We start from the raw sequence: 18,386 nt of genomic DNA on the forward strand, positions 1-18,386 counted from the left end.
GCTTTGTTTGGAACCTGCATGATTATACGCTGACGTACACGGTAGAAGTTTACATAAGGATTTAGAGAGAGAAATCTGTAAAGAAGATTTGATCAGGTCCTCCATAGCAACCTCCCCCTCCCCCCCTCCCATGATTGCCTTTTAGACTGCTAAGCCCTCTGAACACGAAGACAGCCATCGCTGATTGTATAGATATGGAATATTCATCATATTGCCACATATCTGTACGGCTTCAGATAAAGAGCAAAGCAGATTGACCTACATACTTTCCCAATGAATAGTTGGCTGACAAAAAAAAAAAAATCGGAGGGCTAAGAACCTCATGGGGAAGCGCTGACGGATTTTTTGCACGGGACAAAAAAAAAAAAAAAAAAATGTCAAGAAGATAGAGACATTTCCATAAGATTAAATATGAGAATCGTGCCAGATTATGTGTGTGCGTCACCACATTGGCTTCGCTCTGTGTTTACAGCGTCGTAGTATTGAGGATTACGTCAAAACCTAAAAAAAACACAAAAACCTTGACCGTGGAAAACACAGACGCCATATAGTTTTGTGAGTGAATGGCAACTCTCATGGTTATTTGTGTGTGTGCATGCTGGGAGCAAATGAGAGCCCTCTGTGCGGATTGGACGCCTCCCAAGACTTTAAGTCATGTATGACTGTACAGTAAGCAAACGGCGGGAACGTGGTTCAAAGGGCTTTCGAAATAACATAGCATTTAGGGGATGGATATAATTTGAGTTTCCTAATTAAGCCTGTGATTTTGTGCAACGTGATAGATCATAAAGTACGTCTGCGTATCAAATAACTAACCCCAATGTCGGACGCGCCATCCAGGCATGGCATCAATTTGCATTTCAAAAACTAAAAGTGGAAAAACAACCCACCGCAAGCAACTTCAAAAACAAAGAGGGAGAGGGAAAAAAACTTGCTGAAGATGATTATCTGAGGAGGTGAAATTGGCTCCGACAATAATGACAAAACTGCCACCCACAGCTGTCTGAGCGGATAGCCCCGGTTAGCACCAAGGAGCAGCTTGTGGTGGGCAGTTATGGGAATACGACGGTGCAGAATCTTCCTCTGGTATGGCTGCTTATTGCCCATAAGTGTGTTAGAGGAGGGGCGGCTGGACCTATTTAAGAAGGCTGGTGGGCTCAGCAAGAGTTGTCTGAGTGCCTCTGTGGTATTTCTCTAATTAACTGACTTTTCTGTCTGAGGGTTATTATTAAACTGGTGTGTGATACGTTACATTTTCTCTACCTATCCTATTTTGGGTGTTTTATCTTCCATTTTTATTTGAAAAAGCACCAATTTAAACAGAAAACAATGATATGAAATCATGAGAGACAGATTGATTGGCATTATTGGAATTATAGACAAGTATACCTCTAGGGTTGGTGTGGACCCCGATTGAAGGGCTAAAGCTATAATCAATATTTCGATATTGCCAAAAGATGACACTATAACCTGATATTTCCCTCCAGGATAAGGTGGAGACCAAAAACAGAGATAAAAACAAGAATCCCCCACATCCTCTTAAAATGTCCAAATGTTGGCAGCATGAACTAGTTGTCACGACAACACCGACATCCTGAACATTAGTGAACATCCGACAAACAGAGAGCAACATTAGCATGCATCCGGAGTCCTGTTCATTTCCATGCATATTTATAGTCCGATATTCGTTAGCTGTGATTTGCTGAAGGAAAACAGATTTGTCTCTTTAGGAGCTAACTGCACCGCCATGTTTACCAGCTTACTGCTCAACGTGTCTGTCTGCTTCTTTGCTGGAAACATCTGCCTGCAGCAGCTGGAAACGCAGCTTACCAAAACGTGTGGACCATCACTATGAGCCAATCCCTTCCACATACACATCTGACCTACCGCTCATAAAGAAATATGTATTCTAGCAGCTTTAACTACTCAGTGATTGGCTCTTAGTGCAGCAGAATAAACACAAAGGCCAAGTTTACACGGGGCTGGTGGTGGACTACAGGGTTGGTGGATTTGGGAAGCACTTTGGGGGGATGGGGGGGTGGGGGGGTGAGCTGTGCACCTCTCTGCTGAGGATTAAGTCTGTTTTCCGAGCCCTCGGGGGTTGCTTGTTTCTTCTCCTGCATTCCACCTCGGAGCTGCCTCCCAACCACATCGTGAGTCACTACTGACTGTAACATTTACTCAATATCAGCTGCTGAATCAGATACTGATGTTACACACAACAGACATACCAATAATAGGCTTGTCATCTCCAAATATAATAGACGTTTGGTGATTTTTTATCTAGAACAGCAGCATCACTGGCAGAAAACCGAATATGCAGCGAGGCTACAGTGAAAACCTAAATTTGTCAGCCGAGCAAACAATCAATATTTCATCAGAGACTCTTTTTTTCTACAGACTCTTGAAATGAAACATCTGAATCTCTATCTGGATCCTAGTGTATCTTAAATCATTCAACAACGTCAACAAACGATAAACTGAGCTTTTTCTCCTCTGTAGCTGTTGACTGCTCCCAAAGAAGAAGAAGAAAGCAACTCAAAGGCAGAAAATAAAAAGGAAGGGAAGTCTACAAGACGATGAGAGTCGCTGACAGTTGGGACCAATTAGTCTTAACACTCAGCCGCTCCCCGGGGGAAAGCCACCCAACACGCCACATTATCTGCCGCATTAAGTCACAGCGACGGCGGCGTTGATGGCGGTCAGCGGAGAAACGCCGGCCCCGGTCAGGAGAAGAGCCATCTCGGATGTTATCATCAAACCAACGGGATTGATCGGTGCTCTTTCTCTAATTAAACACAACGAGGCCTTGAAGGTTTAAACTTAACACCTTTCTACTTCCAGCTGTTGAAAGGATACAACAGCTTTATTTATTTTTTTAGATTTGTCATTCTTTATTTAAACTAACATTATAATTACATATTATCTGGATGCGGATTCATATTTTTTCACTTTTAAATGCTTTAGTGCTGTCTCTGTTCATATTAATACAGCAATTTGCACTTTAATTCTACTGCTTTTTATACATTTTATATTGCTCTTTTTATGTTGTTTCTTTACTTATTGTGTTATCTATCTTTATTTATTGTGTTGTCACTGTGTGTAATGCTGCTGCTACACTTTAATTTAATCCAGTTTGGGATTAATAAAGTACGTCTGTCTGTCTGTCTAAGACAAGTGTCATTTTTAACTGTCATTTAAACCACATGACCTGAATCAGTGAGCTTTACACTCTCTGTGGACATAGACTGACAGAAGGGAACATATTTCATGTTAAATTTGAATTCCAGCTTGAAGCTGGAAAATGCTGCAGACACAAACATACCATAAATGTAATAACTACAGTAATCAGCTTCTAAAGTCCTAGAAATGATCATCTCCTGCCACAAAGCGCTACACGGACAAGCTATTTTTCTGCCAAATCAAAAATTCAAAAGCAGATTTGAGGCATTTATGGAGCGCATGTCTAGCTCATCTAAATGTGTTGTTATTCCGACAACAGAGAGTGTATAGAAATATTGTGTCTGCATCTGGTGGTAGATAATAACAGGCAGCAGCCGAGGATGTTTTTGTAACGAAAAAAAAAAAAACTGGAATTTCACTTCTTACATCAATTGACGTTGAGATGTTTTGAGCGCTATCACGTCAATACTGAGATATTGCAAGACCGTGATTTAAAGCAGCTGCCATGAAACAATGAGGTGGGTAAAAAAAAGGATTTTGATGGATTATTTAACTCGAGCAAGTTTGTCTGCAAGTTGATTTATTTTTAGAGAGGTGAAACAAAAGGGGAACGAATGGCCACGAGGTAGAAAATCACTCTGGAACACGTATGTTGTGGTTCAGACATTTGGAGCCAACAGACTAAAAACACAGGTTGCTTTCATTACTTTTAAAATTATTTTTATTAATATCATTTTTTTTACTTACTTTACTTTTTTTTTTACTTATTTACTTTTTTTACTCTGTTCAATTATTATTATTATTATTATTATTAATTATTTTTTACTTACTTTATTTTTTTTACTTATTTACTTTTTTAATTTATTTTTCACTATGTTCAATTATAATTATTATTAATTATTTTTTACTTACTTTATTTTTTTACTTACTTTTTTAATTTATTTTTTAATCTGTTCAATTATTATTATTATTAATAATTATTTTTTACTTACTTTACTTTTTTCACTTATTTACTTTTTTATTTATTTATTTTTATTATTATTTTTTACTATGTTTAATTATTATTATTATTATTATTAATTATTTTTTACTTACTTTATTTTTTTTTAACTTATTTACTTTTTTATTTATTTATTTTTCATTATTATTATCCGTTTAAATGTCTGGATTTGTTATTTGTTAAATGTGAAAAACAAAGAATTAATTAAAGAAAAAAAACCCCAGGTTGCTCACACTACAGGCATGCAATACCTTCTTAAAGCCAGCGTGTTTAAGATGTCATCTTGTTTTGGTGAGCTCCCATCCCTGGAAACAAGCAGAACCCTTCCTTTAACACGGACCCAGAAGAGGATTATTCTAACAGACGATGAAATACTTCAAATTGTGATTCACACGACGCAGGGCGACAAACAGCAGAGATGACAGTGACTGACTGGATATTGAGTTGTTCTACAGCCATCAGTGAGGAGGGGATCTGCATGAAGTGTCATCATGAATTCTTCCCTCCTCCTTACGTCTCTGGGGCCCCCCTGTGGCCTTATGAATCACTCCTCCTCAACCGGGACGTAGCACGCTCCCAAAAAAAAAGTGTCTACCTTCCTATTTTCATCCCCGGTGCCCGTTGGCTGTGGATCTCCATCCTTTAGCATTTTAAGTGGAGTTCAGCTTCTTATCTGGACGGCCTGTCAAGTGTGTTATTGGAGGCAAAGTGAATGCTTTCTGCCCCCGAAGCGTATAAAAAGAGGATAAGAGGTGAGACGGACCGCCGCTCCACTCGGACCGATGTAAATAAGAGGCTTCTCTCCATTCTCTTTATGTCTTATTGATTTTTTACTTCGATGCCTGGCTGCAGACGAGGAGGGGGGAGGGGGGGGGGAATGCTCGCCAGATTCTGGAAACAAAATCAGAGTCACATTAAAACGGCTCACACAATAATATGCAGCACTGTGTCATAATGAAATCCCCCATGAAACACACCTACTGTGAGATAATTATATTGTCAGGGTCTGTATGGTAATGAATGGATTTTTGTGGCATCGTGGTATACTCGGTAACCAAACCAGTGAAAGTCTGAACAAACAGGGATGAAACCTCCCTGTCAGATGTGGTGGGAAACAAACACAATGAACTTATTATTCACATGCCGGCTGAACAATATTCTAACGTTACAGTGGAGGAATTAAGGAGATGATGTTTCCAGAGTCAAGTCGGGGCTGTTTTTCTCTGGAAAACATTCATGACCAAAATATTTACTCCGGCTCAGGAAACAGAAGGTTAATATATTGAAATAAATGCTAATAGAAAGTATTTCCGTGCATGAGAAGAAAGGGAATATCTCCAAGATGACATGTCGAAAAAAAAAATCCGTTATTTTATTATGAGCTCAATTTGACGTGAATAAAATAAACATATACATTCAGGCCAGGAGGACCTGTTAGATGTTGTTGTTCGTCGTGTCAACAGCTTGAGGTGTTTAAAGGAGCCTTTCAGAGACTCATACATTATAGACGAGGAATGATCGCGTGTTCTGTTGCTGGAACAGCTGCAGCATCGGTTTCCTTCTGCTCTTGGCTCCTTCAAGAAAAAAAAAAAAAGGCTAAAAGGAAATGTGCAAAATAGACAGGGATAATAAAAGAAACCGATATGCCTGTGCAGGATTGTGTGTAATGAGCAAAGCTGGAATGTGATTTGAGCCACTAGGGGGCAACGTTATTAGAATCATCATGAAGGCGCTTAAATGTCCTAAAGTAAAATATTAGGTGATATAAGTTTAGTTCTCATTGCCACATTTTATTTGTTTTATAAATATTTTATAGTAATCTGCTTCTGAGGTCAGGATATGAAAAAAACAAATAAACCCCAAACAAACGATCTGTCTACGATCAAGGTTAGACTGGTGGACAATTTTCAAGAAACTCACAATACCGTAAATCCTCTAATATAGCTGTTTTTAAACGCTAGTTGATGCGCCGCTTCCCAGTATTGGATGCTTGGTGGGCTACCACTAGGAGGATGATTGACAGGCGCTCTCCTTCATACAATCACGTGCACACTTCATGGCTGCACCTGATTGGACGAACACTTTCACTGGTGGCCTGTCTGCTCCCGGATTTCAAACCGACCAACATGGCGACTCGTTTGGAAACGTTCTCTTATTTTAAGCAAATAGTTCACCGGAATGTGTTTCTGAAAACATTTTATGCGAGAAATAAGCTATGCAGTTGCTGAATCTGTCTTTATTTTAGATCGACAACGGTCAGTTTAAAAGATTTTAGAGAGCTTGCGGGAGGCGGCGCCGTCTCTCGAAACTCGCCGCGATGCTAAGGCATTGCACGGCTCCTTACATACCGTAAATCCTCTAATATAGACAATAAGAAGCGTGGAAATAACGCTGCCTGTGGACACGCACCTTCAGCTAAAATCTCACTCTGAACTAAGTTAAAATCTGCCGTAGCTATGGCTTGGATTCGTTAGCAAACATTGCGCCCCCTGTGGTACTTGCATGTTACTATCACAAGCATAATGTTGAGGCCTGCCCAGAAAAACGTTGGTTCTATTAATAGCCCCGGTCTCCATTAGAGACCAGCCTTTATTTACCTCCGCCAACAGCGAGACCGGCCAATGTTAGAGACCGGCCGGTAATAGAATCAGGCCAATATTAGAGGATTTACGGTAAAATGAGTGTGAGGAACTAGTTTTGAAACTCAATTTACCACCAAATTCAACCCAAAATTAAAGTTCCTCATAGTAGCTTCAACTTGCAACACGCTTTCTCACGAATCAGCCGATGATATGAACCCTAATGTGGTCGAGCGTGAATTCCCCAGCAGTCGTGTTTTACACCGACGGCTGCCTTTCCACCACAGAGTTGCCCACATTCACTCTCACAACCGCCATTTCATTTTTCTGACCTTTAACATGTGAAAATGCCATTTGTGTAAGGCTCTCAGGGGGATTGTGAGTAATCTGCGTGTCTGTGTCTACATCTGCATGTATGCGTGTTGCCAAGAAAGTAGATTTTCATTGGAGGTTTTCACGGATTCAGCCTCTAAATCGAGCCGACAGCTTTCAAATGACATACATTCACATACTTTCCGCTGTGATCATTCCACTCAACATCACAAACGCACCGATCATTAAAATCATATCATATGCTGTAAATCAGAGTTGAAATGGGGGATTTTACAGCGCTTTTTAACTTTTTTTTTTATTTCACAGACATGTCACTCATTACTCACAGGGTCGAAGCCTGTATAAAACCTTACAGGTTTATCTCAAGTATGGCGTATTAAAACCAGTAATTAATTTAAAAGCTCACTTTAATCTGTAAATCTTAATAACCCTCGTCTGCACAGGCGAGATAGATTAGGTCAGCCAGCCATGCAACGACCTACAGATCTTCATTAATGTGGAATTTCTTTCATTTCTGAGCATCTCGTGCTCTCAGCGAGGCTCGGTCAAGTGCTTGGATGGGAGATGACATATGAATATGAACGCTTTGCTAAAGTCATGAGAAACGGTTATGTGCTTCAATTTAAAGCAAGTGACATGTGCTAGTAGGAGGAAAATACTCTGTATATGCAGTTATGTTATATGGGTGTATGTATGACTACTTTGTGGATACATATCTTCTTTATTTTCCAGATTTTTTATCTAATTTTTTATTATAATTATTACTATTAATACTTACTGCATTATTGTTATTTATATATTTTATTTTAATTATTTTATTTTTATTTTTTTCTCTTCCCTGGGGTATTGAGTTCTACTGTGGGTGTATAATGGGAAAATCAATAAAAAAAATATCTGAATAATAATAATTGGAGGAGTTTAAGTTTAAGCTGGATATTGATATTTGTGATTTTAGAAAATACAATAATGACATTTTTGCTAAGCATTCCTTACATCCCCCCACCCAAAAAATATAAAAATTCTCTCTAACTTTAAGTAGTCACAACAAACAAAGCTAAAAACAAGGTGTATTGTTTATTTAAACCAAACCAATAAAAAAGGAAATCTCTGCGTGTTCCAGTTCCAAAAGTCTCAGCAGCGAACGAGCAACGAGTGAACTGCAGTGACAGCAAACATCAGCGTCCGAGTCGCAACGCGGCAGGAAGTCCTCCCAACGGTGCACATGTATGCAAGTGGACAGCCACACAAACACACACACACACACACACACACATGCATGGCCACACAAACACACAAGGCTTCCGTCAGCAGCGGAGATCTGCTGAACCAACAGGCCTGAGCAAACAGGACAGGAGATAAGTATCTCACCTAAAGGGACACGAGGGAGGAAGACACAAAAGAAGGGGCACGTGAGGGCAAGCCTGAAATCGGGGAGGGGTAGAAACTCAAATCGGAGCTAAAGGGCTGTTAGGGGGGAACGGATGACGGGCGGAGGAACTCTGTAAGATATGAAGCTTTTACGGGTATTGAGGCAAAAGATAAAGATTCCTGAGCTCCGCTTCTCCTCCGCCTCAAATCCTCCAACAGGAATGATGAACGCCGTGGCCATAATTATCACTTCCTCAGCTAGAAATAGGAAGCTAATCGTGATGAATTGCAAACACATAGCTTCGGGGAATTGTTGACAGCCCATGTGACTTATTATTTTGCTGGAGGATGAGAGTTTTCTCATGTCGTTAATCTACTCCATCTCAGGCAACCCTTCTAGGAAAAGACAGGGTTTCTGGAAGTGTCATTTAGAAGGGAGAGTTTTTCACAAACAGTGACTGACAAGAGGACAAGGTCTCGCTTGACGGGAGTCGATCACATCCGCCGTTCCGTGCCTGGACACTACAGTGGCTCTTTGTTTCCCCGGAGTTAATTCATCAAACGTGTCGTTTCGACAGGAACCTCGCTAGAGCCCCGCCACACGTGTTTTCCATTGGCCTTCAATTTCAGAACCTGGGTCAGGGGTTTCGTCCGACACCCCCTTTGTCTGACATCTGCCCTGACCCTTCGCCACATCGCAGTGTTTGTGTCCAGTCCAGACCGAGCCGGACCCCCTTTGGTTGGTTTTCCTGTGCCGCGTTGCCTCCCCCCCCCCTACGTCTTGATGAAAAGACTTCAGAGGCCTGATTCATGTGGGCCGAGACCTCCGTAATGAACTGAGGAGCTGACTCTGAGAGGCAGAGATGCTCTGGGTGCCAGGGAGGCTGATTAAATAAAGAAGGGGAGGGGGAGGAAGGAGATTGGAGGGGGTGGGGAGGAGAGAAATGTATAGAAGTGAAGAAAAAAACTCATCTCTTGAGGTAGAACTGGCCCTTCACTTTCTGCTGCCCCTCTGAGTGGAACAGGGAGGGGGGGCGGGGAGGGCTTTGGCCCAAAAAACCCCGTAGTCTGATCCTCATTAAGAAGCATAAAGAACATCAAAGACCAACTGCAAATTTCTATCAGTCAGAAGCACCCACAATCCCCATGATATTAAAACTCCCGGGCGCCATTCAGTGTCAAGTTCTGAGGCCGGCGGAGGCTCGGGTGACTCAGGGAGTTCGGGGGGGGGGACTTTAAGGTCTCAGAGGTCAGCAGGAAAGTTTGAGCTAACTTCTCCTCACCTCTGTGATTGGCTGCTTGAGTAAGCTGCAGCTGTGGGTTAGATAATGGTAACTAGCAGCTGTGAGACATTTAAAGCATGAGTGTAACCGGTTGCAACAGTCAAGAGTTTCTTCATTCTTTGCTGTTTGCGAGGGTCATCAGGTCTTCTTTTTTTTTTGGCTCTCCAGTCACATTCACTTTGAAGTTGTATCAAGGTCAGCTCTTCACACGCCACATAATCCTTTCAGCTCCTTGCCGTTAAGTTGAGAGTCACTTTCATACAGCGCTGGTGCTAATCGTATGGTCGGACATCTGAGGGTTCTCTCAGTGACTGTTCAAATGTGCAAAGGGGCTGAAGTGCATACTAATCTCCATAATGTCCATTTCATTTTATTGCTTTTAATCGGAGACATGAAAGTCATTTCTCAAGTCAAGGAGGGCGGGTCATCGTAAAATAATGCATGGGAAATATGGTTAATATTTCTCAAAAGTATCATTTGCTGGTTAATGAGTGGAATATCGACAGTATATGAAGTTAAAGCAGCATTAATTGATTGTTTTAGTCACTTGGGGGCCGGTGGAAGAAGCTGTAAACTCATTTTACAACTCAACATCGACAGAACATCGCATTAGAAAGTTGTTGGGTAAAAAGCTCCTCGTCTACCAGAGTCGGGGGATAATTGTGAGTTTTGACCAGCGTTGATTTATCTAACATTACATCAAAAATGTTGACCACAGAAGGACAAACGAGGGGGGAAATCATAAAAAAGTAAATCCCCTCTCAGTTTGCTGAAGTCCTCTGCACACCTCGGAGCTTCTTAGCCGAAATCCCTCGACAAATGGACTCCTGGCCTTTTTGTTCTCAAGAGAGGTATCTAACAAGCTATGAGAGGTCTTAAGGAGAGTAGAAATGCTGAGTATACACTCCACCCTGGTGGTCCGGAGGGTACAGCTGTTCGGACTCACACAGCACCGGCATCGAAACAGCACAAACTCGGGGCGAGACGTATGAATACGTGCATCTGTCCGCCGTTATCTAAGCCGACGGGGTCGTTATGCTGCGGTTCAGACAGAGGACAGCAGACGAAAAAACCCACGCTCTAATTAATCCTACTTAACAAACCGAAATGTCAAAAGAAAGAAATCAGCTCGCTTTTTTCTTTTATTATGCTGGAAAAATGATGCGCGACATGATTTAAAACAGAAGACTACAAACAAAAAAAGGCAGACAAAAACCACACATCGCATCTGGAGGCTGGAGGCTTTTTTCCAGCTGAGTAAGAGAGAAGCAGAGAGGAAAAGGACCTCGCCGACCTTGCCAAAAGGTCTGATGATTGCCGCCACCTCTTCAGACTGCCAGGTTTCGGCCATTAAACCTCTTACGTAACCGCTGGCCTTCGCGGCGGCTCCTGACAGCCAAGTCTGCATCACCGCGGCGGCGTTCAGCCTTCACACACAGAACACAGCGCATCTGATTGTTAAATATCACCGGGTCTCACCTCCTCTAACGCAGCAGCTGGGAGAGCTCCGATAAGCTGAAAGGTTTTTGTTCAGCCGCATAAAAAAGACAGAATCATCACTAATCAATCAAAAAACGAACAAAAGACTTTTACATTCGGTTCACATGCATTTTCTAATTGGCAACATTTCTGCAAAAGATTTCTGTAAGCACCCTATTCATTCCCGACTCAATGAGATCGACCTATAGAGAGCGACTGGATTTTAATGTGGTAGGTGGCTCAATGGAAGAAGAAGAAGAAAAAAAAAGCCTCTTAATTAAAAAATCCTTTGTCTTCAGATTACAGTTTGGATCAAATGAGCAACAGCCCCATTCGCCGCACTTATTGGCACGCCGTTGTTTCAGAGACTTTCCAGGGAGTAAAGTGGATTAGCCCAACTTGACCTGGAAAATTCACAGGAAGTGCCAACGAATTTACCGCACACAGCCTGTGTTCATCCCCCCCCCTCCCTCTGCATAAAGAAAGTCCTGCTGAGAAAGCAATAAGGTCGTCGCTTGTCACTTTTTCTCTCTTATCATCGAAAATAGAAACGGGGCGACCAGCCGGAACGGATAATTGCTCGTTTTGACTGCGACTGCGTTGGAGACGTTCGCTGCTAAATCACCAGAACTTCTCAGCACGTTTCTGGATGTGTGTGGTTTTCCCTTCCCACCCTCCGCAGCGACCGCGCCCAATCAGAGCTCCGCTTCCAAAACACCCATCCTGTATCCTCGCGCTAAAACCTCCCATTCATCACATTGACAGGAGCGGCTTGTGATGATCGACTGGGATTGGATTCTTTCCACCATTTTTCCTTATCGACTTGAGATGCTGAAGTTAAACGTTTGGGACGTTAAAGAGGGGCGTCGAATGAGCCTGGATTACTTGAGTTTATCAAATACAGCACTGTTATATATAATCATTGTCTTCATTTGTGCCGATCATGTGTCTAAGCAACACATACCTCCAAATATTACTGATAAAACCAAACATAACGACACACAAGTAGACGATGCAATGTTTTCAATTTCTTCCAACTTAAAGAGTAGTTTGTCATTTTAGGGAAAGCACTACTTTTCTTACACCAAAAAGTAGTGCCAAACTCAATGCAAGACCACAAATCATGCTTTTTGTATGTATGAAAAGTTTTTGTGTAGCTGTTTTCCATTTCTACTTATGCTAAGCTAAGCTAACTGCTAGCCTCGTCGTACTTACTGTGCAGTTATGAAAGTGGTATCGATCTTCTCATCTCACTAAATGAAGTTTAAATGTGCTGTCTTTCACACAACAATGAGGGCTGCCGACACAGAAGTTCTTTTGTTTTCTGTGTGTGTGTGTGTGTGTGTGTGTGTGTGTGTGTGTGTGTGTGTGTGTGTGTGTGTGTGTGTGTGTGTGTGTGTGTGTGTGTGTGTGTGTGTGTTAAGGCCAACCTCTGTGGCAGCAGCCCAGATCTTTTGATTGATTAGTAAAGTCATCGTAATCTCCGCCGGGGAAGAAAAGACTCGGTGTCGTCAGCGTAGAGTTTGAAGATAAGCCTCAAATAAGCCTAATTATTTAGTCACACACACACACACACACACACACACACACACACACACACACACACACACACAAGGACACACACTTAATATTAAGCATCAGCACACAGCCTCCCTCCCATAAACACTGCCTCATTTTCTCTCCCCCCCACATACCTATTTGACATTTTCCCTTTGAACATGACCTCGCCGCAGCATCAAAGAAGACTATTTGGCTTCTCACTCATCCGTGTCCAAGTTCCCGTTGCTGCTTTAAAAAATAAATAAATAAATAAAAGAAATCACAGAGGCTGGCATCACGCGTCATTACCGCTGGAGGGGAGCATGCAGGGAATGTTATTACCCCCTCCATCCCAACAGCACACAACTACAGCCACATCGTCTCTAATCAGCAATAAAGAGGCGTCGGCGCTTGGAGACCGCGGCTCACGGCGGATGACTGACAACCGAGCGCTAGAGAGCTACGACACCCTTTGGGAGTCATCGTTTTAACGGCGACTCCCATCTGTTTATTATCAAGCCTCGGATCTTTCCAGATTTAAAAGGAGGGGACCATAAAGAAGATAGAAGTGTTTGTTTACTCCTCGGAGCGGCGGCGGGAATGATGATGGCGAGGTGTCAACGGGGGGGCGAGTTCTTGGTAAGATTGGAGGTCAGAGTGTCACCTGTTGATGCCACGCAGGTGAACTTCAATGGTCTGCATCATGCACTGCTTTAGTTCGAGTGCAGAAATGTAGATATTTCCGGAAGGAACCGGAGGGGGAATCATTTAGAAAATACAGAATGAAACATGTGCTTCCTCTCCACATATCACAGGCATCCCGCTGCTGAAGAGACAAGCGGCGGCAGGAGAGGGTGGATAATTCATTAGACGGGCAAACTTTCGTGATGCACAGCCGCTCGGCGAGACAGACACGATGATGACTCAACCAGGACTCGTTTGAGCCACAAGATACCATCTAATCTGCAAGACTCTTGTTGTAAATCTATCTTTTTTTTAATATGCCGTCTCCCTGCAGAACGAATGTTAACTCTCCTCTCTCACAAACGCTTCATGATGGAACAAAATGTCCAAAAAAAGAGAATGCCATGTTGTTGTTGTTTTTTCGGGGGGGGTTTCTTCCAAGAATAGGCCAAGGAGAGACTTTCACTCGTGAGAATGTAACATTAGAGCCGGATATATCGTGAAGAAAGTGCTGGCAAAGATATGAAAAGGTCAGCAGAAAAGGGATGAAATGTGAGAGTGCCGGAGATTAAATACACACTAATATATTTTAAATGACGGCCTGCAGTACATTAGGCTCCTCTCAGAAGTCTGTGAGCCTTTTGATTTCTATGTTCACTAAATGACTTTTTTCGCCGTAAAAGTCTTCATAAATTCAAATAAACTACAGCGTGTAATGATTAATCTACGCTAGGGTTCGAGAAACGCGCGTGAAATCTGACAGAAATATTGGTAAACTCATCATCATGAGAATATCTCATGGTGATGCAGAGGATCTGTGATTCAGAGGCTCATGCCTGAAAGTACGCTCACTATTCCAGCGACAGAAAAACAACGCGGATATCAACTCAAGGTTGCTGCCTTTAATCAGAGTGACATCCCGACGTTAAAGCTAGAAAAACAACAGCATATTACCCCGGGGCACAGAAGGCCACCCTTAAATCTTTGTGCTTTACACTCGGAGGGAACTTAGGAGCCCTTAAGGTGCCGGCTTTTAATCCTCTGTTGAAAACAGCTGTTTGGCGTCTCCGGGGCCCGACTGTTTCCAGAAGGAACCCGAGTGCCCAATCCGATGTGACCGGCCTAGCGAGCGTGACGTTTCACACCTTACCCCATCAGCAGAGATTACATTAATAGCAGCGAGGGGGGAAATATGTATTTTATTCATTAAGTCCGTGCTTTATCCTCGCCTTCGTGGCGATTTTGACTTGTTTTGGCAGAGAATTATAAGCTGAGGAGACAGTTTCCAAAGCTCGACACCGTCTGAGCTGCTGGTGAAGAAGCACGTTCTGCGATTATCACCCCGACGCAGCGTTCTGCCTTTTCCGAGTAATCCGTCTACGGGACTGCGAGGACGATAAGCCGTGTTTATTGTTTCTCCTGGACGTCCTGACAGAAGGGACACCGATAAGTGATAACAGGCGATGTAGTCTTAATAAGTGGGGAAGTCAGCCAAAGTGATGGGCTAATGGAGTCAGCATCGTTATTACAGACTGCTGCTCTGATGGATTCTGTTCACACCTTTTTATGTCGTACGGCAAATAACGAGCACGCTTGAAAGCTCAAATCTGTCTCTTTTCACACGTTGGAGGAAAGCAGAGTTTACTCGCTCGATCTGCTTGTTGCCGGCGTGCAATAAGATGCGTGCTAATGTCTAATTTGCTGCAGAGATGAGGTAAGAGGGCACGAGCGTTGTTTACTAGACAGGTGTGACCCGACGCTCCCAGTCGACGAGGTTGGGAGTTTGATGGAATTTGTCTCATACCCTGGTGAATGTGTGGGTTTTAGTCATTTCCTTTTTACGATTGTTAACATCATACATAGAAGTGATGGCAGTTGAGAAGCAGATGGCTCTCCAAAGGGAAACAAGTCCGTTTGATCAAATCGGCAGACAAGCGACAGACTTAATGGAGAAGGGAACTCCAGCGACAAGCATGAGAACTTCTTGGCAGAGAGCTTTAAGCCAGTTCTTCTTTGGATCGAGTTAAAAGATGGATGTCGGGGCGCTCCACCCTTTCCTTCGTGAGAATCGTTACCAGAGACGACGCGTATCTGCGTACCCCCCTCCTCCTCCTCCTCCTCCTCCTCCTCCTCCACCGACCAGAAAACATGTTGACACAATCGTCGTACATCACCGGGAAACCTGAGACGATAAACGCCGCGGCTCAGAGTGCAGCTGTCGGGGGGGGGGATGATGTAAAAGCGGCTTACTGAAAGACACATCACTGTTTTTACTCATCGAAAAATGTGCCGGTCCGACACGGATCAACCTTTTCAGGGACGTGTCCCGTGTAGCAACCGCCTCCGAAAAACAGGCAAATTACTCACGCTTCCCGTCTCTTTGTGATTCTACAATAACAGCGTTTAAATGCTGACTGATAGAAGGTTAACAGTAATAATGCAACACTTATATCTAATTATACAACACAACAGAAGATTAGACGTAAAACCTGTTCGTGAAAGCCTTTACTGGGGCTTCATGGGAAAGAAACATCCTTTGGCACACGACAATTAATGTTTCCTCCTGCCAGCAGCGACGACGGCGAGGAAAAGTTAGCGGTGAGCATGAGCAGCGACGGATGCTAAAGTCAACAACGTGAAATAACCCTGAGGAAAGGACGTCACCGTGCTTTTATTTGCGACGGGAGACACAACAAAAAGGTCCCGTCCCTTCTAAAAAATGTCAACACATAGATGTTAAACTCCAATAAACAGAACCTCACATCTGCTGTCGTTTTCTAGGTGACGCCGACGTGGATTAGCAGTCTGAGAATGAAGGGAGTCGCCACTCTTCCTGAGAGGACGATAAGGCCGACAGCGGGGCCTTGAAGTGGTTTTGAGGTAGAGAGAGAGTGGTGTTTGTTTGTTGGTGAGAGAGAGAGAGACTGGAACTTGACCCCCGCTGTCACTTGCATGTGGACGGCATTAGAAACCCGATGGGCTGAGTCAGAATTTGTGGTTTGCTGCTGAAGCTGCAGTTCTGTCCCTCCTCCACGCACCGAAACCCCCCCATCATGCCCCGCACACAACCTGAGCTCGACCTGCACACGACATCAGCACTTTTCAGCCCGCTGCCCATGTGCACGCCTGGAGGGGAGGGGGGGGGGGGGGGGGGGGGGGATGACGAGGGGAAGAATGACAGAACAGCTCCACATCACACACAAAAACAAAAAAATCACAAACGTGCACATGCGCCGTCCGTCTCGGAGACCGGAGCGTGTGGATGCACCTCTGGAAAAAGGGCTTTGCAGCAAACTGGCAATTTTCCCATTGCGTCTTCTCTCACGTGTTCCCGTCACTCAACCTGTCACCATGGAGATGAGCTCAGCTTCTCGGGCTGTAGTGCACAAACACACATACACTCACACACTGCAGCACGCAGCAGCAGAGGCTGACTCGGACGCACACTCGCATGCACATCACATCTCTGAACCCTCACACGTGCAATAAAAAAGGCACCAAAAAAAGAAGGTGTGAACGCGTTATAACACACACTGGAGCGTTACACTCCTCAAGACCAGGGGATGCAGTGAAGCGGCGGCTTCTCCTGGGGAGTGCGTCGCCTTGCAGAGACATGAGGACCGCTGCACTCGCTGGGGGATTAAAAGTTAGCAGCAGCGTGTTTAAAGGGGCGATTGCCACTTCAGATGGACTGAATGGGTTCACTGATGGAGATGAAGAGGGCGTCGCAGGTGAGGGTCCACGACACAACCTTCAAAAACCAGCCACGCATAGGGGACATTACACGTGTGCAATATAACCAGCATACGTGCTGGATATGAAAAACAAGTGGTACATTTCCTCAAAGACCGCAAACAAGTTTGTTTTTTGATGATACATGATGAGGAAAAATGACCTTTAATCATTTCATTTAATGACAAATTATTTTGGCATGCAGAGAACTATACAAGGCTAATAGACAGCTGAGGTGTGGTATATCATTATAGCTAAGGCAAAAAGCAACCTATGAATGAGAAAACATATTCAGAGCCCACCTAAACTCATCCTCTGTATTAGACTAAAACTGCTAGGATAATTAATAAGTTACCAGACAGGGAGCCCCTAGAATAAACCAACAACTTAACGAGCATACATGAGTCTCAGTGGTGAAATATATGTTATAATATATATATAAAAGGTCAGCAGAGCAATCAGGGTCCTTACTGTGGAATTTGGGACTTCCTTTGTGCTCACTCGGAGGGAGGTCCGCGAACTGCACCCGGTGTCCCGACATGGTCCGGTACCGGCTCTCAGGTCAGAGTCCCGCCGCTGACCGCGTCCTCTCTCCGCGTCTCCGCGTGTGTTTTCAAAGTATCCGGTAACTTCCGAGCGCGCTGCGTCGAGGTGACCGCGTCCCCGTGCGTTCGGCGCGTGGGACTCATTCAACAGACACGGCCACGCACGCGCGCAGAGAGAGAGAGAGAGAGAGAGAGAGAGAGAGAGAGAGAGAGAGAGAGAGAGAGAGAGAGAGAGAGAGAGAGACTCTGTCATTGACCGTCCCTCTGCTCCGTGCGCGTCTCCGCGCTGACTGCGTGCCAGTACTGCGGCTCTCTCGGTCCGCTCTCACCTCCGCTCCTTACGGCCCGCACGGAACAGGAAAAGCCACGAGGCTCTCTCTCCTCCTGCATTAAACTTTTTTTTTTTTTTTTTTACCCTAATGTCCACATGACTGCAGGGTTACGTCATCAATGTAAAGCGTTAAGCATGAACGCCATGGATATGCGGATTTTCATCAATATCACGTGGGTCAACATGTTCTCAATTACTCAAATCCGGAAGTCGACACAAAGTTTTTAATTAATTGGGTTTAATACTGAATTTAAACTAAAATTAAATAAATAAATAAATTCCCCAACACTAACTTTGACTAAAACATTCAGATTTATTTGTAATCTTGGC

At 43.7% G+C, this 18,386-nt stretch overlaps 1 protein-coding gene across 1 annotated transcript in view; it reads right to left on the reverse strand.

The window, feature by feature from the left end:
- Positions 1-17,779, reverse strand: part of kiaa1217 (KIAA1217 ortholog) — a 91,521-nt gene extending 73,742 nt beyond the window's left edge. The window contains exon 1 of the mRNA XM_084033447.1: positions 17,652-17,779. Coding sequence (XP_083889573.1) covers positions 17,652-17,721 — 70 coding nt within the window. The 5' untranslated portion in view covers positions 17,722-17,779. The remainder of the gene's footprint in view (positions 1-17,651) is intronic.
- Between the last annotated feature and the right edge of the window lie 607 nt (positions 17,780-18,386).

The sequence above is a fragment of the Eutrigla gurnardus genome, assembly GCF_963514095.1.
Source record: "Eutrigla gurnardus genome assembly, chromosome: 18".
Classification (NCBI taxonomy): domain Eukaryota; kingdom Metazoa; phylum Chordata; class Actinopteri; order Perciformes; family Triglidae; genus Eutrigla; species Eutrigla gurnardus.